The sequence below is a fragment of the Chrysemys picta genome, chromosome 15, assembly GCF_011386835.1.
Source record: "Chrysemys picta bellii isolate R12L10 chromosome 15, ASM1138683v2, whole genome shotgun sequence".
NCBI classification, from domain to species: Eukaryota; Metazoa; Chordata; order Testudines; family Emydidae; genus Chrysemys; species Chrysemys picta.
The window spans coordinates 27,191,158-27,213,157 of NC_088805.1; the positions used below are offsets into that span (position 1 = coordinate 27,191,158).

General features: G+C 45.0%; 2 protein-coding genes across 13 annotated transcripts in view; one reads left to right on the forward strand and one right to left on the reverse strand.

Moving 5' to 3' along the window:
* Nucleotides 1-1,822: 1,822 nt before the first annotated feature.
* P2RX4 (purinergic receptor P2X 4) lies at nucleotides 1,823-17,095 on the forward strand. Of its 5 annotated transcripts, XR_010592808.1 has the most exons (13): nucleotides 1,901-2,187; nucleotides 7,209-7,356; nucleotides 8,995-9,066; nucleotides 9,221-9,293; nucleotides 10,194-10,290; nucleotides 11,302-11,382; nucleotides 11,545-11,686; nucleotides 12,693-12,829; nucleotides 14,083-14,101; nucleotides 14,725-14,818; nucleotides 14,927-14,992; nucleotides 15,084-15,179; nucleotides 16,112-17,095. XR_010592808.1 is itself a non-coding variant. In XM_005298655.5 (12 exons), exons 1-12 carry the CDS (start codon nucleotides 2,048-2,050, stop codon nucleotides 16,142-16,144), a joined length of 1,179 nt encoding a protein of 392 aa, XP_005298712.1. In that variant the 5' UTR covers nucleotides 1,823-2,047; the 3' UTR covers nucleotides 16,145-17,095. The 5 variants fall into 5 exon arrangements, 2 of the variants coding, with proteins under 2 accessions (XP_005298712.1, XP_065424161.1); XM_005298655.5 differs by lacking the exon at nucleotides 14,083-14,101 and having other exon boundaries at nucleotides 1,823-2,187; XM_065568089.1 differs by lacking the exons at nucleotides 1,901-2,187; nucleotides 14,083-14,101 and adding an exon at nucleotides 2,751-2,776.
* Nucleotides 14,984-22,000, reverse strand: part of CAMKK2 (calcium/calmodulin dependent protein kinase kinase 2) — a 57,969-nt gene continuing 50,952 nt past the window's right edge. For 5 of the 8 annotated variants that reach the window (XM_065568085.1, XM_005298662.5, XM_065568087.1 and 2 more), the window contains one exon: nucleotides 18,214-21,794. In XM_065568085.1, coding sequence (XP_065424157.1) covers nucleotides 21,719-21,794 — 76 coding nt within the window. In that variant the 3' untranslated portion in view covers nucleotides 18,214-21,718. Of the gene's footprint in view, nucleotides 15,137-17,658; nucleotides 17,732-18,213; nucleotides 21,795-22,000 lie in introns of those variants that run through there. The other 3 variants (XR_010592805.1, XR_010592804.1, XM_065568083.1) reach the window with 2 other exon arrangements.

A 22,000-nucleotide genomic window follows, 5' to 3' on the forward strand; every position in this document is an offset into this window, starting at 1 on the left:
CATTAAATCCCCAGCCAATCCCCTTCCCCTCTCTAATGCTTTGTTGGACTATTATGAAAATCTTTATTATTGCTACCCATATTTCGAAAACCCCATCGCCATAGTATCTGGGCAGCCAAGTGTCAGAGCTCTGTGTTGCTGTCCTTAGCAAATCGTGGCCACTTTTAAAGCTCATAGAATTATAGAAGATTAGGGGTGGAAGAGACCTCAGGAGGTCATCTAGTCCTCATAGCTTGGTATCACATTGCAGTTCAATTGTTTGGAACATCTGATCAATTTTGTAGGAGAGAAAAAATACAGTAAAGGATTTGATCTAAGGGAAGAGATAAATGGTGAGCCTAAGACATCTAGGGCCCAGTTCTGTCCTCACTGTAAATGGGAGCGGAATTGGGGCCTTGCTAGATACATGTAACTACTGGGCCAGATTCTGCTCCCAGCAACCCTCTGACTTCAGTGTGCTGGCATAGGGTAGCTGTAGGGAGAATCTGACCCAGTGGGGGGTGGGGCGGGCGTTGGGGTGTGTGTGTGAGTATACCAGAAGCCGTTATGTCTTGGCTGTTTAAAATTCCATCAGCAGCAGTTGAAAACTGAAGACACCACTCCATTAATCTTCTGGCCTGATTTTCTACAGTCACCTCCTCCCCCACTTACTCTTAAACCTTTGATACTGCCCTGGTCATCTGACCCTAGTGTGCAGTGGGGTCCCCTTTGCCTTCATTGCAAGCTTCCCTTTTGCATCTGTTTTCATGCTTGTGGTTGCTAAACACCCTGGGGGCTTCTAGTTGAGTCTTTTCTTGGGGTAGGAGGTGGCCATAACATGATACAAATTCCTCAGAAAAATTACCTGCACTAAAACAGTGGTAATACTCCCACCATCTGCCTAGCACAAGGGGAGGGCTAGTCCTGATGAGATTTAAAACACTGGTAGTACTCCCACCATCTGCCTAGCACAGGGGGAGGGCTAGTCCTGATGAGATTTTTGGGTTAAAAATAATAATAATAATTAGAAATTAAGGTCATATCCACCATATTGTGCAGGGTAGGCTGTATGGCTGATGGGATGATGATATCAAAAAGAAGAACAGGAGTACTTGTGGCACCTTAGAGACTAACAAATTTATTAGAGCATAAGCTTTCGTGGACTACAGCCCACTTCTTCGGCTGTCCACGAAAGCTTATGCTCTAATAAATTTGTTAGTCTCTAAGGTGCCACAAGTACTCCTGTTCTTCTTTTTGCGGATACAGACTAACACGGCTGCTACTCTGAAACCTGATGATATCAAAGTCATCGCACAAGTGAAACCCAATTCAATTGAAAAGGAAATGATTTTTGTTGAGACGGATGAGAACTCTGTTTTTGTTTGTTAATACAGCTACTTAACTCAGATGCTTGGGATTAAAGTTGTCTGTGTTAAATCAGTGTTGCCAACTTTCGTCATTTTGACGTGAGTCTCACCGTATTCAGTGTTTATCTAAACTCCCCAGCTGCTGGAATCCCAGATTGCATGGCGAGAGCGGCTTTCATGTTTTGTAAAAGTGCCTGTCTAGCCCTTGTGGTTGTAGCGAAAAGCTTGAAAACACGTAGTGCCCCCTAAAGGCTCAGAAGCCAGGCGGCAAATCAAGAGGACCCAACATTTATTATTATTTTTTTGAAATCTCATGATTGTTGAACATGAGATTGCTCGGCAAGCCATATCGCTCCCCCGCCTTCATTTAAAGGGCTGTGAACAGCGGCGCTGGGACCGTTTGTATCTGGGAGGGGCTGAGAGCCACTGACCCAAACTGTAAACCCTGTAAAACCACTTCCTCCCCCTCCAGCCCCAGGATTAAGGCACAACCACCACCGCAGGGGAGCCGGGCGGGAATAGGTGGCCCAGAATCGCCCGCCGGGGGCTGGCCCGTGGCGGAGTTGCTCCAATAGGGGGTGCCCGCTCCCTGTCAATCCGGGGCCGGACAGCTGTGGAGCCAAGAGCCGGGGGAGGGAGTTCCCGAGCCTGAACCCGCGGCCGAGGGAGGTGCGGGCTGCAGGCAGCCCCCAGCCGGACTCATGGCCTCCGGGGCGTGCTGCGGGGCGCTCCGCGGCTTCCTCTTCGAGTACGACACCCCCCGCATCGTGCTGATCAAGAGCCGCAAAGTGGGGCTGGTGAACCGGGCGGTGCAGCTGGCCATCCTGGCCTACGTGATCGGGTGAGCGGGGCTGGGGGAAGCCGCCGGGTCCGCCCTGCAGAGCCCCTGCCCCAGGGCTGGCACGAGGAGTATCCCACCCCCCGGTGCGATCCGCGCCCCCCCCCCCTTGCAAGGACTTTCACTTTCATTTGTGATGACGCCGTTGGGAAAACAGCCCCCTCCCCTCTATCCCGGCTGTGTTTTGCAAAGGGGATTCCGGGGAAGAGATTTCCCCTCCCCCCGCCTGATGGGGGGCTGCTGACTTAGCAGGAGGGGGGTGGTGCGCAGTGTTCCGGGTCCCCTGGACAGGGATCAAGCACTGGCTAGTGGCAGTGGGCGCGTGGGACAGGTGAAGTTGATACAGAGTTGTGTAATTACGTTTCTACGTTCGTGTCTTCCACCCCTTTGCGCTGGGAGTTGCCTGGGGCAGGGAGGGAGCTTGGCCTCTGCTTGTACTGCTCCTGATCAGGGTCTCTGGGCGGTGGTGTAATAGCAGGGGAGCACCCCAGCGGTGCCTCCAAAATATTTGGACTCAATACTTCGGGTGCCAGGATGCGCAGCAACAAGGATAGTGACCCTGCCTGCAAGATAAGGGAAATATGCCTGGCAGGTAGGTTGTGGCACAGATGGCTCCGGATCCCTGTGTTGTAACTGACTCTAAATCAAACCAACTAAACTCTGGGATTCTAAGGCAAATGTAGGGATTTAGCCAGAAGGAGAGATCTTGGTCTCTTTAGTTTCCTGTAGCAGGCAGGTATGTCTGCAGTGGAGGGCTCTTGCCTAGAGAACTTATCCTTGCTCAGCTTGTCTGTCACAACAGAGTTGGTGCCCTGAAGTTCCCCATTGTAAAGCTCACCTGATGGGTTGGGCTTTTGACCAAATGATCTTATAAGCTCATGCAGATCCTGGAACTTAATGTTTACAGAGTTGTCATAGTAGCTAGTTGCCCAGGTCATCAATACTCAGGAAAATGGCTAAGAAAGTATCTTGACTTGAGTACTCAGCGGGGTCTGAAATACATTAAAACATGGAGTTCAGACTTCAGTGACTATCTTTTTGGGGCAGTTGTAAGTCCCAATAAATGAGGGACGTAGCTGTTGTGGTTTTTATCCCGTAGAAAATGTTCAAGGGAGTAAATACTAGGAACAGAAAAAGAATTATTTAGAGACCAATGGTTTGGTTTTTTTTGGGTGTAATGGAATCAAGCTAGGAAACTTAAGGTGAATATCAGGAATTACTAAGAATAGTGAGTCTCACATGGACAGTGATGGAATCCCCTTTACTTAAAACTGGACTAGATAAAGCATTTCAATATGCCACTGAGCCTTTTGCTACTGGATGGAGATAATTAGACTAAATGGAATAGTTCTTACATATCTAATATCTGTTATGCTAATAGATTGAAAAATTCAGGGTCTTGTATTGAACTGCTGACACCTTATTTAGTTGTGACACTCTGAGAATCTTTCCCAGCCCTGAAGAAGAGCTCTGTGTAAGCTCGAAAGCTTGTCTCTGACCAGCAGAAGTTGGTCCAATAAAAGATATTGCCTCACCCACTTTGTCCCTCTAATATCCTGGGACCGACATGGCTACAACAACACTGCATACACCTTATGGAAACATCCGTGTCTTCTTAACTGGCTGTTCTATCATAGAATCTGCATTTCTCTCTGTCATCTGTTGTGAATTTTGGTCATGTCACTTGACTGCTGTTGAAATAGCTGATATCACAAACAGAAAGATGGACATCAGATGATAAGCGAGAAATTTAACTTAATGCGGATGTCACAAGCCCTCAAAGGGGAGAAATAAGATATGTAATTGGAATGTCTTTTTAACAGTATTGCCTTAACTTCCATGGGGCACCAAAAGGTCTCTGGGTGACTTGACTGCATAACAGAGGAATGGTAAAGGGGCATTAATTTGTGACTTGGTTGGATTCTTCTGCTGGCAGCCTGATTCTCCTCTCTCCCCAGTCTTATGTGTGTGTAATGCCATTGACTGTGCTGGAGTTACTCCTGATATGCGCTGGACTGGGTGAGAGGAGACCAGCCCGTTTCCATGCACCAGGAAAAACGCTGGTGCTGTCATCTCTGCTTTTTCTTACAAAAACTTGAGGTCATTTCTTCCTATCTGGTTTCACACTGTGCTCTTCTACTCCGAGATTTTTGGCTTGTTGTCAGCTCTTTGTTTACCACAGCTCAGTGGTTTTCTCCACAACCATCCTCCCCGAAGTCCTTTCCCATTTGCCCACTAAATGTAAAGTGGAAAGAAACCTCAGCCTATCTAGTTCCTTTTTCAGCTGAACAAATCTCCAAAAATAGAATGGAGACCCTAAAGCAATTAACTTAAGGGCCTGATCCAGTCCCATTAAAGCAAATGGAAAGACTTCCCTTGATTGTACTAGGAGTTCAATTGGAACCTAAGCTTGTTTGGCTATTCCTGGTGTTTTTGTCTTCTGAGATAAGGTAGCTCCTCTTCACGGATAGTGTCACTTTTAGTGCCAGCTCCCTTTAATGAGGCTGTCCTTAGCTGTCAAGGCTCAGACATCCAGGGAAGTCATCAGGCCTTTTGAAAGGATCTTAAACTGGATTTCCCTAAATAAATGGTTCAGCCCCATAAGATGGCTTCCAAGTGACAGAGCAGAAACTCTCTAGAGAGAATGTCCTTCTGGCTGTTCTGAATTGTGGGATTTCCGAAGTGTTGTGAATGGAATGCCCCAAGCTGCTCTCAGGGGCTTGAATTTTCAATACGTGACTCGTAGGCTAAACTGTTGTGCAGGACAGAAGCATATCGGGCTGAAGGATAGCCGTCTGCCTTTTACAGTATGAGAGTCTTGGGAATTGGCACTAGAGGCTGGACCAGGAGATCACTGACCAGGATGATCTCGTGTGTTTGTCTTCAGTGTGGCTTGTAACTTCCTCCTCTCACATGTTTGAGACATTTCCTGTCCCCAAACTAATCTTCATACTAGTCAGTAACAGTACTGCCAACCTCCAGCGCTCAAAAATCACGGGGGAACTCCCACAGATCATGAGATTGGTTTAGAAATAATGAAGTTTTTAAAACAACAATGTGGGCTCTTCATTTGCTTTCTGTTTTTTTTTAGCTCTTAGAGTTCATGGTTTCAAGCTTTTTCTCTGTAATCATGAGGGCTAGACTTTTCTCTAAAATTTTGAGATTCTCAGGTAATCACACGAGTCCGGGAACTGGGGTTTTAAGAAACTCCAAATATCCCAATGCTAATGACAAACATTGGCAACCTTAAAATTCTCAAACTGCAAGAGAGAGAAAATTTCCTGTTACTGACATTACCTTAGTACATCAAGGTATCAGGATGGATAAAAATCAATTTAAACAAAAAAAAAAAATTGGATTTTTTGATAAAATGCTTTTTGAGGGGAAAAAACTGTCTAAAGATAGTTTTAAGATACATTATAGCTCAAAGATATCTCATCATGGAATAGGGATTATAAATTCTAATTCTATAGTATGAGACGATATATTCATGTAATGTTTAAGAAAAGTCTTGTATATGAGTTCCAATAGTTCATGGATTAGGGATCCAGTCTTATGGGGTTCCACAGGCTTCTGGATAGATTATTTAGGTTAATCTTTCTGTCTGCCCAATTGGACTCAGTGCTCAGTCTAGAAGATACCATCAGAGATGCTTAGTTTTGCCATTCTCAAACTGTGGATTTGTGTATCCGGAGATAACATGCTTGTTAACAGCAAAAAATTTTAAATAAATAAATTAATATATAGAGGGGAGAAATAACAGACCTCAACCCTATTGTCCCTCTGCAAATTTGTGTACACAGAGTCAATCCCTTACCTCTCTCTAACAGTGCAAAGTTTCTAAAAGTTCAGTGAATAGAAGATTGTTGGGGCAGAATAGATCTGGACAAGGAGAAGAAGTCTGGAAATAAATGTGAGAAGGGAGGGACAGGCAATAGAAACAAAATTGAAACTATTTGAGCAACATATTCCAGAATGCACTTTTATGTAGAAATCCATGATTAAATCGAGTCTTCCTGACTAGTGATTTAAATCATGATTTAAATCAAATCCACCCTGGTCAGTATTACTTTAAATGGCCTCCCTTAAGGAAAATCTATGGGCCTGACTTTTCCACTGCCTCATGCATTCATGTACCCTGTGAGAGAGCATCTATGCATGTGTGAGTGATTTACCACTTGTATAAGTGGGTGGCGAACTCTCAGTTGGTAGCAGTCCCGTTTTATACCCACTTTTCATGGTTGGAAACACAGCAAGGTCCAATACAGGGAGAACAGGCCTCTACATTGCCTGAATGGAGCTAGTGGACTGGTCAAACCAGGTAGTGACATCTGTAGATGGCGGAGCAATAAAAGGTAAATGCAAGCTGCTCACTGGGGCTCTCCTAAAATAGATGATCCTGTCCGATAACAAAAGCACATGGGACCCATATGTATTGTCAGCCTGATTCTGCTCCCACCCTTACTGTTGTAAAGCAAGAGTAACTCCACTGATGTCACTATACCAGTGTGAGTAAGAGCTGAATGGGGGATGCGACTTGTCTAGATACAAAAGCCCACAAGTGTCTGCTGTTCTCTGCTTCAGTCTTTGCAGCTGATTCTCATTTGATGTTGTGAGTGTATCTGTCATTTCCACCTCAAATAATGTCTGGCGTCTGCCAGATCACCCTTCTCATTTCAGATCCTAGCCCTAAAACTTACCTGTGAAAACTTCCAGTGCAAACCCACCGCTGAAGGGAATCCAATAGTTATATAATACCCCACAAAGCAGGTGACTGGGGGGATTACAGCGTCTTTCAGGTGTTTGAGAAGCATTAGTTAAGGCTGTCCTCCCAGGCGAAATGGGTCCCTATTAGCCCCATTTTACAGATGGGGGTGGGAGGGGAATGAGTCACATCTTGACTCTCCCAAAGTCACCTAAGGAACTAGAAATAGAACCCAGGCCTCCGGGCTCCCAGTCACACTGCTGGGATCTCGAAAGGTGTCTCAGTGCAGAAGCCATGATGAACTTTCCTTCTTTTGCAGCTGGGTCTTTGTGTGGGAAAAGGGCTACCAGGAAACCGACTCTGTGGTCAGTTCTGTTACCACCAAGGTGAAGGGAATAACCATGACAAACACTTCGGAGTTGGGACTCCGGATCTGGGATGTGGCTGATTATGTTATTCCACCTCAGGTATGGGATTTCTGGCACAGTTTGATAGGGCTTTGCCAACAAACAGACGTCTCTCGCAGACAGGGGTTCAACTCTGGAATGCCCGTTCTCTGTGGCTGCAGCAAAACTACTGGTCTGAAAAAGGCATTTGGCTATTAGCCTGGTTTCCAGAGGCACTAAACATCTGCAATTCCCACTGACTTCATCAGGGTTTAAGAGTGCTCAGCACTGCTGTGTCTGTTTCTGTATGGGGGTGGGGAGAGGAATACCGCAGCCTCTGGATAAAGCTGCAGTAATGACCCAGGTATTCTCTCCTACTTCTGTATTGCTTTGTTTGTTTAAAAGCCAATAGACCAAAGTTAAACACTGTATTCTCTCAGACTCAACGGTCCTAACAGTTCTCAAATAACCTGATCCGGAACTAAACAGGAACTGTTGGAAGTTACTGATTGACAGAGGAGATTTTGATACTTGTCTGTTCTGAGTGGGGAGTACTTGGCCTTCAACCCTCCCTGGACACCTACAGCCTGCCAGCCTTTGAATGACTCTGTCCACAGCAAACCTGGTGGAGATGTGCCAGAGCCTTCTTAGTGGGAACTTGCCAATTAAGTAATTAAGACTAGTTTGCTGGTGCATGAACAAGGAAAAGCATCTGAGTCCGTTGGGCTTGTGCCCTAAAGAAATGCAGGTGGGAGATCAGTGCCTGCAGGTGGAAAAGTACAAAAGCACTAAGGCTGGATGGAACAGGCTCCACATTAAGAGATTAAAAACGCAAGCTCTAATCATGCCAGCTAATCCATGCAGTTGGGAGCTTTCTGTCTGCACTGGACCTATTGAAATCAATGGTGCTCCATTCAGGAGCATTGTGCCTGTGTGGGATCAGCTTGCAGGACTGAGTGGTCCTTGGCAGTGGCCAGTGGTCCTCTTTGCAGGCTCATATGAAAGCCCCAGCATGTTCTAGCAGTAGCTGCCTCTGGCCATGTCACAGATCTACATACTAATGTTAACATCCCTCGAGGTGTTCAACCTGGTGCTAAACTAATATCTAGGGCAGTGGTTCTCAATCTGTTTACCATTGCTGGCCGCTTATGCAGCTTTCTATGCGTTATGTGGGCCGCATCCAAATAAAAAATATATATATATTATACACACACATACACACTACCTGTATGGCCCTGAGGATGTCACATGAGCCGCAACTGTGTGCTGATTGGGCTGCAAGCAGCCCATGGGCCACAGGTTGAGAACCACTGATCAAGGATGACATGTCATCTCCTTGTTTCATTACACCTGACTTGAGCTGTTGCTTCAACTGCCGGGAGCCTTGTCTGTGCCAGTGCCACCCCACTAGAGCTGCACCATTGGAGCGCTATGGAGGGGTCCTTAACTTTCATAGTGTGGATTCAGTGAACCTCTGGACAAAGCACAGTAGAAAGGGTTATACTCCTTCAGGACTGTTCTGTCCTAAGGAATGAGGATTCTTCAAGTGATGTCTGTGACACCCTATTACAATAGCAGTGCGTGTGCTCTCTCCAAACACTAGCTTTCTACAGCGCCACCTGAGAACCTGTTAATGCAGATCAAGTGAGGCTCTTGCTTTCCAGAGCATCGCTGCTTAGAACTAACTCATAAATCTCATTGATTGTCTTGCCTATTCAGGGGGAGAATACGTTATTCATCATGACAAACCTGATAATCACACTGAATCAGACACAAGGCTATTGTCCTGAGGTAGGTACGGTATCTGGCAGTCTCCTTTATACTTTATCTCCGGAAGAGTATAATCCTTAACTGGGAGGAATAACTCCCATCTCGTGGCGGGGAGGGAACGGGGGAGGGTGGCGAGTCATCTTTGTGACTTATAGTAACAATTCTTCCCCTCTAGCTTCCAGATAAGACAACTGTGTGTAATTCCAGTAAGGACTGTACTGCAGGATACATAGGCACTCACAGCAATGGTATGAAACCAATGTACACTGTATTGGGACACCTAAGAGGCTGTGTTGTCACTAGTACAGGAGGGGAAGCAGTGTTTCGTCCGATTACCTTGGCTTTTATTCTGTAAGCAAAGTGTAGACGAGAGGCCTCACAAAAGGGAACACAAAGGGATAAATGTTCTAGTACCACATGAAAATAGAAACGTTACTGATCTGAACTCCATAAAGTGAAGTTTATTGGCAGCTGTAAACCTCTACTGTGCTAGTCATTCCCCCCTGGTCAAGTTAGATTTCCTTATGCACAGCCTTTCCTTTCAGAAGTCAGCATCCACTTACCAGGTTAACAAGATCTGTTTACATGGGACATGAAGCGTTACAACTTCCTGTCATTTAAACAGTAAAATACCCTGGAATTTTCTTCTAGCCCTTCAATTTCAGTGTATCAGACTGATATTCTAAAATGACGCCATAATTAATCAGACTCTTCCCATTATGGGCTGGGATGGAGACATGGCTGGTGGTTTTGGGTTGGCCCTCTCACGATTTTGGCAGAGTTTCTCAAGGGCAGTATTGAGGTTTCCAGGTTAGACATACCATAGGAACAAGCTGTTACCAGATTCTCACCAAGCGGCAAAGAAGCCAGTTTTCCTGCTGACTCTTTAGAGGCCACCCACTGCTAATGATAACCCCGCTGCGGTGGGCGTTAGCCCTTCCCTAACAGGCAGGTTTACACTGGTGCTATCCCTAACTAGTATAGTTACCAGGGGGCTCTGTTGTTGAACTTTCCCCGTGATGTGGGGATAACCTATCCAGCCTGTTAGCGCTTTACAGGGTGATGAGGGTTGTGTGTCAGAGCTCGTGTGAATGTTGCCATACTGCTCTCGATGCCCAGGTATTAACTCTGTTCCCATGTCCTTCCAGGAGTCCAGACTGGGAGGTGTAGGGAATACTCCACCTCTGTCAAAACCTGTGAGATCTATGCTTGGTGTCCCGTGGAGAATGACACACATTTACCTAAGTGAGTGCTGTCTGTTGCCACATCCCATTTACCACTGATGGGCGGGCTGGCGGCCCATGCGGTCTTGAACTGGAGGGGTGGTCTCTGGCCAGTGGCTCTTACTGTGTGGTCCAATCATGGAAGTTTGAAAACCACAGCCAAAGGAGGCTTTGGTGCACTTGTAGCAATGGCAGTAAGCAGGAATGGGGGAGAGCTGAGAGCAGTCACTGCCTACTGAAAAGAACTGTCAGATAAGCCTTGCGGCATCTCAGAACTGCATGGCAGCTGGTGTCACCTGCCGACACAGTGGGCTGCTTCCTCAAGGTGGATGAGTAACATGGAAAGCAATGGCTGACGCTAACTTCCAACCAGGTGGCAATACAAGCCAGAGGTGTGAGTCCCGGCTGGCATCGGAGGTAGTGCGCTAAAGAGAATAGCGTAGCTTGGGAAGCAATGGGACCATTCTAGCTGCCCTGAGTACAAACCCGCTGAGACCTCGTAGGTACCTATTTGGGGGCTGCTAGCACATGGTACTGCGGCTACTGTACCGTTTGAGCATACTAGTCGATGAGAGCTAGCGCAGTACGTCCACTTGAGTGGGGAGTCACACTCCTAGCTCATAAGTGTGGACGTAGCCTTAGTTGTGTACTGGCCACTTCCCAGTTTTAGATTACAGGAACTGTCCAGTGCACTCTTCTACCACAACATAAATCTAATACTAATACATCCCCCTATGTAGACTAAGGAGTCTAATCCAGTGCTGCTAGAAAAGTAAACCAGGAGTCAAACTCGTGATGCCTATGATCCCCTATTTCACTCCCACTCCCTCTGTCTAGCTTTATAACGTGCACACTGCTATAGGAGCTTTGGGCAAGTGCCTTCACTCCTCTATCTCAATTTACCCACCAGTAAGGTAGGCGTAACTTACCTGCCTTACAAGGGTGTTGGATAACTGGCTTCACAAAGTGCTCTGAGATGCTGTGTATGGACACTGCAAAGGTGAATGTTTTTAATCTTCCAATTGTTTCATAGGCCGGCTTTCCTAAAGGATGCTGAGAACTTCACCATTTTGGTGAAGAACAATATCTGGTATCCCAAGTTCAACTTCACCAGGTAAGTATCCCGTAGAGGTGCTAGTGTGATCACTGGGGCGAGTACTTCTCTGCTGAACAGGGTGTTGAGAAGCTCGGTGAGCTGCGGGCTGGTATGGAGGAGGATGTGCAGGAGCACAGGGCTGCTGTAACACGTCTCGTCTCTTCTTTCGTGCCGCTTCAGGCGAAATATTCTGCCCTCTATCAGTACCGCTTACCTCAAGACCTGCATTTACGACCCTAAAACGGATCCCTTCTGCCCAATCTTCCGAGTCCATCGAATAGTTGAAGCTGCAGGACAGAATTTTCAAGAGATGGCTGTTGAGGTATGTGGAAATTCTGTCCTCACTTAGGCCAGATCCACACTATAAACTTACATGGGCATGTCACTCAGTTATCCACCCCCCTGAGCGACAGTTATACCGACCTGACCCCTGGGGGCGACAGCGCTCTGTCGACGGCAGGGCTTCTCCCCCCGACATAGCTACCACCTCTCACAGAGGTGGATTAACTACGCCGACGGGAGAAAGTGCTACAGTGTTTGAAGTGTAGACCTGCCCTTTCGTGTTTGTTCAATGAAAGGACGTAACAAAGGAACAGGAGCCATTATTACGCAGCCTCTTCAACTGCCTCAGAACGTAATACTTGCTCGTGCTGGCAGCCATCTAACAAGTAGCAAAATGACTGCTAGTCAGAAGGCTTTTTTTTTTTTTTTCCAGGGCCATAGGGAATATTTTAACTTCACTTTGTAAATATTTAACTTCCCTTCTGTTTGTCTTGCGTGGCACTCGTGAAAACGCTTCTGCAGTATTATGAACAAGGGCTCATTCAGCATAGCTGAAGTAAAGCTGGTAAACAATTCAGCTGGCGTCTGGGACTGTGCACCACTTACAGTGGAAAGGGTTTGTGTGCCTGAGACCGTTCTAAAGTCTTGTGTTTTCAGTGAAAGACACCATGTGTCAGTAGTTTTTGGTTGGTTTGTTTTAATAAACTGGATCCTGGTTTCTCTTGCTGATTTTTTTTTTTTTTTTAAATAGGCTGGAAAGTAACAGTTTGTTGTATGGGTAGGAAGTTGCGGGACACGCCATGCACATCACACTGAATTACAAGTTTCACATTGGTAAATGTGTGAGCTTAAGTCTAGTGGGGTATCTGCAGTGGGATGAGAAGCAAATCTTGATGTGTACCTTGAAACCAGATATGCTCTTCTCTAAACTAGCGTGTCCAGGTCAACGTGAAGAAATCCCTTTGACAGGTTGGCCAGCAATTTTAAGCTACCCCCGCTGATGCATTTGCTCTGTGTGTGCCTTTTTGTTTGTTTGTGCTGTGCAGGGTGGAGTAATGGGGGTGCAGATCAACTGGAACTGTGACCTTGACAAACCAGCTTCTTACTGTGTGCCAAAATACACCTTCCGTCGCCTTGACAACAAGGATTCTGACCACACGGTCTCACCTGGATATAATTTCAGGTACACGGTTGAGTAGCGGAGTCTGCGGTATCATTGTGGCTCACTCCACATTATTAGTACAACTACAGGGGTTCATGAGAACCAGGTTGTGATGCTCTTTCTGCCCCAGTTCATGTCATGATCTAGCTACCAAAACCCAATTTGTCTTATGACCACCGAAGAGTCCCCCTTACCGTGGACCAGATCCTCAGCTGCTATAACTCATTGTAGCAATGCTGAGGTCAGTGGAGATACGGTGACTTAAGTGGCTGGGTCAGAGCCTCAGCTTAACATGCACTGAATCATATCTGTAGTGGTGCAGCCTATGAAAATCTGGGCAGCCCTCCCATCATGTTTCATAGGAAGTTAGAGTGCCCAGAGGATCTGCACGTGGGGCAATGAACTCTGGCGTCCCCTATTGTTTAGAGTTTGGGTGCAGGGAGAACTAGTCCACTGCACTATGTAGGTACAGCTAGAGGATAGTGTTTCACTCTGGTTACAAGATAACTCCTAGAAGCACTTAACCAATATAGCTCTACCACTCTGCTGGCAAAGCACTCCTAGTGTGGCTGCAACTGGGAGAGCTCATGATGAGACAAACTGGCTTGCTTCAGCTGCTTCTCCCTCCATTTTGCCAGTGTAGCTGCGTCTACACCAGGGATGTTTAGCAGTACAGCTATATCAGGGAGATCACAGCCCTAGACCTGGCTGGAGGGCCAGCTTAAACCACTGGCAAGAGCAATGTCTGGCTGTCTACCGTGGTTACAGCACTAACCGTAATGTGTGCTGGCTCAAGTTGTGTCCACTATGTCACTAAGGTTACAAAACACTCCAGCTAGCGTAGCGGGCATATCTGCTAGAACTTGAAAATTTGTGAATCTTAAATTCTGGCAGAAGGTCGACTGCCTAAAGCCTCTGATGTGACAGCCCGAAGGCTAAGACTCTTCATGTAGAGATTCTCATGTAAACAGAAGACAGTGTTTCATCCAAAGTCTGTCACGGGAGGCTGCTTTGCTGTGGAAAGCTGATAAGTTGTTCACACTTATCCTGAAAAGCCTGCAGGCCTCTATGTCTAGCAAACTCCAAATGCTGTCAAGACCTATTACGCTAGCCTGTTTGATTAGAACAGGCTGGTCCAACTATGCAGAGAGTAAACTGCTTCTAGACTTGGCCATTGACACTTCCCATTGTGTGTGCTTATGATGGAAAAAACGTGTAGCCAAATAGCAGTCATTCCTCTTCTCTTCCGTCCTTTCTTCTCTTCCCACTTGAAGCAGCAAATCACATGGCACAGTAAGTCTGATCTCCCTCTTTCTCCCCTATTCAATGTCTGCATGCAAGTAGTGTTGCTTGAGCTAAGAAAATGACTTCTGTGGATGCAACCTTGTAGCTCCAAGTACTGTCACTAAGCAAGTCTCATTCAAGTCTGAAGTACTATCTGTTCCCTTTAGCAAATCCACATACCTGCAAAAATCCTCTGTACCTCCCACATCAGACTGTATATAGCTTGGTGGATCCTTTGGGTGGCTCTGCTATAAATCTGTAAACTAAAACCCTCTTGATATTTTCACTCGCACTTTGTCCTGTTGGAAACTAAATTACTCATCTGAAATGCTCTGACTGCATCAAGAGGTATCCAAGGTTGGTTATAAAGAGCACTCACATAGATTTCCACTCCTCCCCTCCTGTGCTTCAGAACTCTTCCAAACCCAGCTCTTCTAATCCAGCCACTAACTACTTCTGTCTAAGGCTCTCAACTTCTCCTTGATGGATATTGCATGGCATGTGTAATTGTAATAATACAAGCTCATCCGTTCATTGGTCAGTATGAGTAAAATAATGGCAACAGTGGGATCGGGGTGGAACAGAAAGTAACTCCTAATCTTTTTAAAGTCTCTAAAACACTTGTTCTTCAGGTTTGCAAAATACTACAAGGACACAAATGGCACTGACTCGCGGACACTAATTAAGGCTTACGGCATCCGTTTTGATATCATGGTGTTTGGAAAGGTAGCTCTTTGTTTCTTGAGCAGTCTCGTGGCTGACTCCTTTATTCACTTCTAAATGTTTTCAGAGTCTGCAAAAATGCTTATAACTGTCACTCTGTGTCTCTGTTAGGCAGGAAAATTTGATATAATTCCTACAATGATTAACATTGGCTCTGGGCTAGCACTGTTTGGAGTGGTAAGTTACATTCTTTATTGAGACAGATTTTTAAACTAATATCTGTTTGCCTTGAAGTAAGAACAGTTACAAGATCTTTGATCTCAACTAGGCAACAGTCTTGTGTGACATCGTGGTTCTGTACTTCATGAAGAAGAGATATTACTACAGAGAGAAGAAATACAAATACGTAGAAGATTATGAACTGGTAAGCAGCATGGCTGTGTGTGGTTAGTCATAGTTGCAGCCAAGTTCACCCCCCCCCCATCTCCCTCCCCCCCCCCCCCCCAACGTTGTGGCTTGTCCATGGATACATGGAAATGATTATCTGCAGCCAGATGACCCCTAAGTTAGCTCTATCCAGATCCCAAATGCAGAGTTTCATAGATGAGCGGGTAGAGAAGGACAGGACTTCTCCAAGGGGCCAATTTTATTTCTTGGTGGAACCCAAGACCCTAGGAACCAGTGTCTGTCCTCCATGAAACATGATCTTGTTCCTGATGCAGGGATGGGAGAAATTTCAACCTGCTCTTACTGTATTTGTCATGACCTGTAACCCCAGCACCTGCCTCTTGTGAGCCGAAGATGTTGGGATAAAGACTAATGCTCATCTTCCCCAAACCTTTCCACTGGTGACCTAAGTGTGATCCTGCTCTGAAAAGTGACTTTAAAAAAAAGTTATTCCTGTTGATCTGAATTCACAGGTCAAAGTGTCTGTTTGTAACTGACATTAGCTTCCTAACTGCCAGCACCATAAACAATTCTGGGATCTAGAGGTGAGGCTGGGCTGTTCCTAGTATCTCTTGGAGAATAGAGTGTCTGCCCTCTGCTGCTTCCTCGTCTTCAACAGGATTTCACCCAAGCTGCTGAGGGCAGGATTTTTGCCCTGCAGCTGAAATTTGGTTGGAAATGCTTATGCGTGAGCTGAACTCACCAGTGAAAAGCCACAAATTAATTATCTAATAGACACAGGGAGCAGATTTCTTGTGGGAAGGTTCCTTTTTTGGCTGACTAGATTAAGGCAGGATTCCAATGCTGGTCTCCAGGAGTGAGCTGCTAGTGCACTACCATAAACTAGGGTCTGCCCATTTTGCCCTCACTGTAAGTGTAATGATGGTCTACCCTTTGTCCTTTTTAAAGGGACCCAGTGAGACCTATGGAACACAATCATGACAGCAGTGGTGCTGCAGCATCAACTGCCCAATATGAAGAGCTGCTGTGAATGTTATTCTGCTTCATGGAGAGACAGTAAGATGATGATGCTGCTGCAGGCTTCCCTTCCTGGAACTGGGTTAATCAATCTGCGTTCTCCAAGTGGAAAGAGAAACCTCCCTCATTACTTTAGGGCTGACAAACAGTGCATTCTTGTTCTCTGTCACTGACAAACTGGGGAAAGTTCTGAAGTTACTAGTTGTTTGAATTCTGGCCACGGTAAACAAATGTATGCCAAACTTTCATGGAAAGCATCTCAAGATAAGTAACAGCAGAGTAAGTCTCCCCTTCCCCCTTACTTCCTGTATCCCCATATCCTCTAGAAAGCCCCCTGGAGGGGCCAGCCACCCAAAGCCTACCTCTTTGCTAGGGGCTTAGGCAGTTGGGCCAGGATGAGTGACATTAAGTTGGGGAAGGGTAGCTGCCCTCTGTTGAGGTTACTTGTTGGTGGGAGAGCCAGGCCCCTCTTAAGAGGTGAGATCCCTTCCCCAGCTGTGGTGAACTTGGTTGCTAATCTTCCCCCTCAGGGCTGGAGAGCATCTAGCTTCAGCATGATGGCAATAAAATGTATTTCCTTACTGTGAGGGCAAGTCAACAGCTAATCTGCAGGTTACCCCTCATGTATCTGATCTTCAGGAGCCCAGAGTAGGAGATGAAGTGCTCTCTAGGTCTCCTGCATTCAAGTAAATGGCTGATGCATTTATAAAGAGGCTGCTGCTTTTCTGGTCCTCTTAAAATTCAGAGTTTGTAATGAAGGAGAAAGATGACAACGGTGATAGCACTTCACAATGAGTGGAGATGCCAATATTCCAAACACACACATTAACTATATTGAATACATTTTCTTCTAAGTGATTTGATATAAGAGGAGAATCCATTCTCTAGTGAACCAATAAAGCCCTTACAAAGGTAGAGCATGGTCTCTTTTCTTAGAAATGCTGCAGCTGGTGAGGCTAGGGCAGAGCTGAAGCGTTATCACCAGCTACTGCCACTGTTGGAAAAGCGCTTTTCCTATGTTGGTGCTAGGGCAGAGGTGTACACAGCCTGGAGGAGGGAGTAGACTCTGACCACTCCAGCTGTGAACCAAACTCCTCCTTCCACAGCAGGATTTGTAGGTGGTCCTACTAATAGCTATGATCTATCCAGTGGACAGATGCAAGGACCTGTGCTCTATGAGCTGCAGCCTGCCCGTTCTCCTTCCCCTCCACCACCCTAAACTTCAACAGCATAGCCGCTGAATTTAGCTTAGATGGGCCTGTCTTAAATGCCAGGAGAACAGGCTTTTTTTTTTTTTTTGGGGGGGGGGGGGGGTGGTTGAAAAATCAGGCTTTCACAGGAAGTCAGCTGTACCTAAGTAAGAGGATGCAGAGGCTAGTGGGTAAAGCCTCCTAAACCTTGTCTGAAAGTCACTACACTTCTTCCATTGACATGGCTAGACCTACAGCTGGGGAAATGGGGCGGGGAGCGGGGTTTACCTTGTGGACAGGGCCAAGCTTGGTTGTTTGGCTCTTTGCATAATGCCGTCATCAGGTGCTCTCAGGCTGAATACTGCAAAAAAGGGAAGAGGTACCTTGAATATTTTGCCAGCAGTGGAAAAGTTTTCCCCAAATAAGTGTCAGAAGTTGCCATCCATTAGCACACAACCACCCACAAAGGCAGCAGTAGGAACGATCTTGCTTTTGGAGGGCTGCTACTCATCTCTTCCACTTAAGTTGCACATTTAATACTAAGCCTAGGCCACACTGAAGATTTTTCCCTACCATCTCATGCAAATAGGCTGAGACAGTTGCACACAATGGTTTAAACAAATGGCAGCAGGCCTGCAGCAATACTCCCACCACTGCTAACAGGGCATCATGGTCTCTTCCCCTTGCCACTACTAAGAACTGTCCATCTCATTTAGCAGAACGAATGATCAAGTTCTCAGCCATGCTAGCAGGTTCCTGCTGTTTCACCATTTCTCTAATGCAGGATAAAGTTCTCTGGGTCAAGCAGAATAAAAGTTCTCCAATAAAGAAGCTAAGTGGGGGTTGACTTTTGCAGGCTATTTATTTCAACTTGTACAGAGAAGCTTAAACATCTGTGGAAAAACACCTACATTTATTTTACTAGTTAATATAATTTAAGTGATAAATACACAGTATTTAAACTTTATACACTTGATGAAGTAAAATGCATAGTAAACAGGGAGAGGAATAAAACAAGCCTTAGGCATTAAATACGGTATAAAAGTCAGCAATATCACAGAACTTTGAAAAAACAGATTGCTTATCCAGTAGATAATAGGGAGCCACCAACCAATAACCGCTTTACTGTGCAAGTTCAGAGCCACGTGGCTCATCAGTCAGCAGCAATTTATGGCCAGTGTTGGGTTTTTTTGTTAAAGGAGTTTCAAGGGGAAAACTAGCCACAGCCCCGTTCAAAGGCACAGGTAAAAGGGTTACTTCACTACAGCAAAGATCGCTTGACTAGTAAAGGACGGTAGGTACAAAACTGAACAGGTTTGTATCTATAGTTTCTCTAACAGCTCATGCATTTAGATAACAGATCTTCCTCACACTTTATACTTTGACAAGGAAGCCCACATAAAACAAGGAGCTTAATTCAGAAAAGTATATTGGGCAGAGAGGTCAGGCTGCAGACTGACACCTTAGAGACTAACAAATTTATTAGAGCATAAGCTTTCGTGGACTACAGCCCACTCTAATAAATTTGTTAGTCTCTAAGGTGCGACAAGTACTCCTGTTCTTTTTGCGGATACAGACTAACACGGCTGCTACTCTGAAAGGCTGCAGACTGTTACTCAGACATGGAGCTAGGTGTAGCAGGAAAATAAATTCCTTGGGGAGTTTGCTCAAGGAAGCTCTTAGGTTTTGGATGCTTAGGAGTCAAAGGCCAATGTCCGTAAACTGTTCTACAGCTAATCTCTGGTGCCGCGATACGACGCTGATAGACCTGAGCTTGTTTTAGTAGATGCATTACTCCCTGCATTGCACCTCTCAAGGCCCTGATCACTCCTGTTTTGTAAATTAAGCTTTAATTATATAAAATGGCATGTACCAAATCATTAATGTAAATGGAAAAATTCAGCACTATATCTCCATATCGCTCACAGGCCTTAAACAAAAACACAATACACAAACTACCCAGGAAGAACAATTAAAGAGAATTTTCTTTGAAGCATTTAGATGCATTTTTTTGCAAAACAACAAATCCACTTACGAGCGCAGGAAACCAACTGGCAGCTCTTTATCAGATCTGTATTTCCACAAAGAAAATAGATGGGGGAAGAGAGGAAGGAGAAATTGTGACGCTTGAGTTTACTTTGGGATTCCTCTTGGTATTAAAAAGCAAAGCAGCAGAGCCAACCATAGCAGTTCACAGCTTCAAATTAAGCAAGAGGAAGAACTGAGTGTCCTTTTCACGGCTGCGGATTCATTGTTTCTGCTCTGAAAACGTTTACTGAAGTTGTGGTTCTTGTATGAATCATGTCATCAGTTTTGGAAAGAAGAGGACTATACCATTCCAGTACCAACTTGGGAACACAGGGAATCTTGGATTATTGGGACCCAGAAGGTTTTGCCAACTATACAGACTATTATGCTAAAGGGAACTTGCATAAGTGGGACTTTTCTTGCTAATTACCAAATTAACTTCCTAACTCTTAAATAAAGGTCTGTCATTTCTAGGGTGAGGGGATTTGCTGTACCCGGTCAGAACATAGAGCCAACAAATCCTGCCTCTTGCAATGTCCACTAACTGATGCTTCAGAGGAAGGCAAGAATACAACTACCTCATAATGGCTCTGGCCCAATAAGCCCTCTGTAGGGTAGGGGGTGGGTGGGGGAATCACTAGTGATCAAAATAATACTTGACACTTCTATAGTGCCTTCCATGCAAGGATAAAGAATTCAGCCTCATACGCCCCTTACATGGTAGGGAAGTTTGATTCTCCCAGTTGCACAGTCCGATTAAGTGACTTGCTCAAGGTCCCACACCAAGTCAGTGGGAGGGCTGAGAAAAGAATCAGCTCTTCCACCTTTCAGTGCCATGCTTTATCGCAGGACTATCCTATCTATTTTGACCCTTCTCCAATCAAATGGAGAATCTCATCCCCACTCATGATTACCTCAGTTATTCTGCTCTAGCCACTAACAGCATGCATGAGCTGAAAATCTAATGTAGAAGCCAGAATCCCACCACTTGCCGTTTACATTTTACCACCACCACAAAATCATTCCGAAGCAATCTCAGGGACGATGAAAATGCTCTTAGTAAGGAGTCATCCATAGACTAGATGTGCGTTTAAATTACTGAAGTCTGCTAACTAGCCTCTGATCCACAGGGATTTACAAACTATTGGCTACTAGTCTGCAGAAATATCTAGCCCCAAAATCCAAATTAAGAGTTTGGGGGGAAAAAAAAAAAACTTCTTTGAAAGTTACCAGCTAATCTAAATATTTCAATAAGATCTTAAATCCTAAATGAGCCCTAAGTCTATTTAGATACAATTTAAAAAAACAATTTATGCTATTTGTACGTATTAAACCATGTGATGTACACGGAAGTGAAGGATTTTACCCTGAATTTAACATGTAACTATATAGCTACCGAGCTCAAGTAAAAGATTTAGAAAAAGTTAGTGCTTCTTTTGCTATTCAAAATTGGAGTTCACTTTCCCACAGCAATACAGGTTTTAACTCATTCTAACACAAAACGCCCATTGCTGTAAGAGTTCAGACCAAACTTCAAGCCCTTAGATACATTTCCCATCTGTACCCTGAATACTTGGCCCAGCTAGTGCACATCTATCCATGCTAATGTCAAGATTTTAGGAAAAGTGGTGTCTTCAAAACACAGTAATTAACGTTAGTTTGTGAACTACCTGAAGATGCTATTTATTCAAACTGTTAAAACTTTGCTCAAAAAGACAGGCATTGTTGAAAAAAGTGATGTGGTGGTTTTTACTTTGCTTCCGTGCAATTAATATGTGTCAATTAGAAAAACAATAAAAAATAGATGCAACAATATTTCCGGTAGGTTGTGAACTCTCAAAGTGCATAATTCTGGTTTTTACAGCTGTGTACGAAGCTTCACACTTTCACATGCCTGCCAACCTACCTTGTACAATACCTTGTGGCATTAGTCTCTGTGAAATATTTGGCATTAAAACCACTTAAAAGCCATTTCCAACTGCATCTTTCTTTCTTTGCTTTTTGCAAATCATCACCACTGCCCCTCACAATCGTCTCACCCGTCTGATCTCTGCCAACATGTTTCCAACAATAAATCAAGCAGTCCATTTAGTTATGTATTTAACAATCAGAGATGTTCAATGTTTATGACAAGTACTGTAATCTGATTTCTTACAACATGCTGCTATGTAAGCGCTACATGCAGCGTATAATGCTGTACGAGTGCCGTGTCATGCGGTGTTTATTTGGCTTAGGCTCTGTTACATCTCTTATCCTCAGATGCACATTGTATAAAAGGAGCCATAGACGAAGTTGCTCATCATAACCATAATGTTGGATTTCACGAAAGAACTTCATCTCCTCCCACATTTGGCAGGTCATTGCACTTCAGATTATCTTCGCTGCCTTGCTTCCTGCTTTAAAATAAATAAAACACATTAGTGTCCTTAAAAAGGAAACATTTTATATGAGGAGGGGGGGAAAAAACCCTGTATATGGTCTCACCATATCATCTAGTAAACAATTCCCACACTGCCAATCACAATCATGGTTTATTTTTGTAAGCACAACAAACCTAAATAGGTAAAGACAGAGCAGACTGGGTAAGAACTAGCATTCTAAT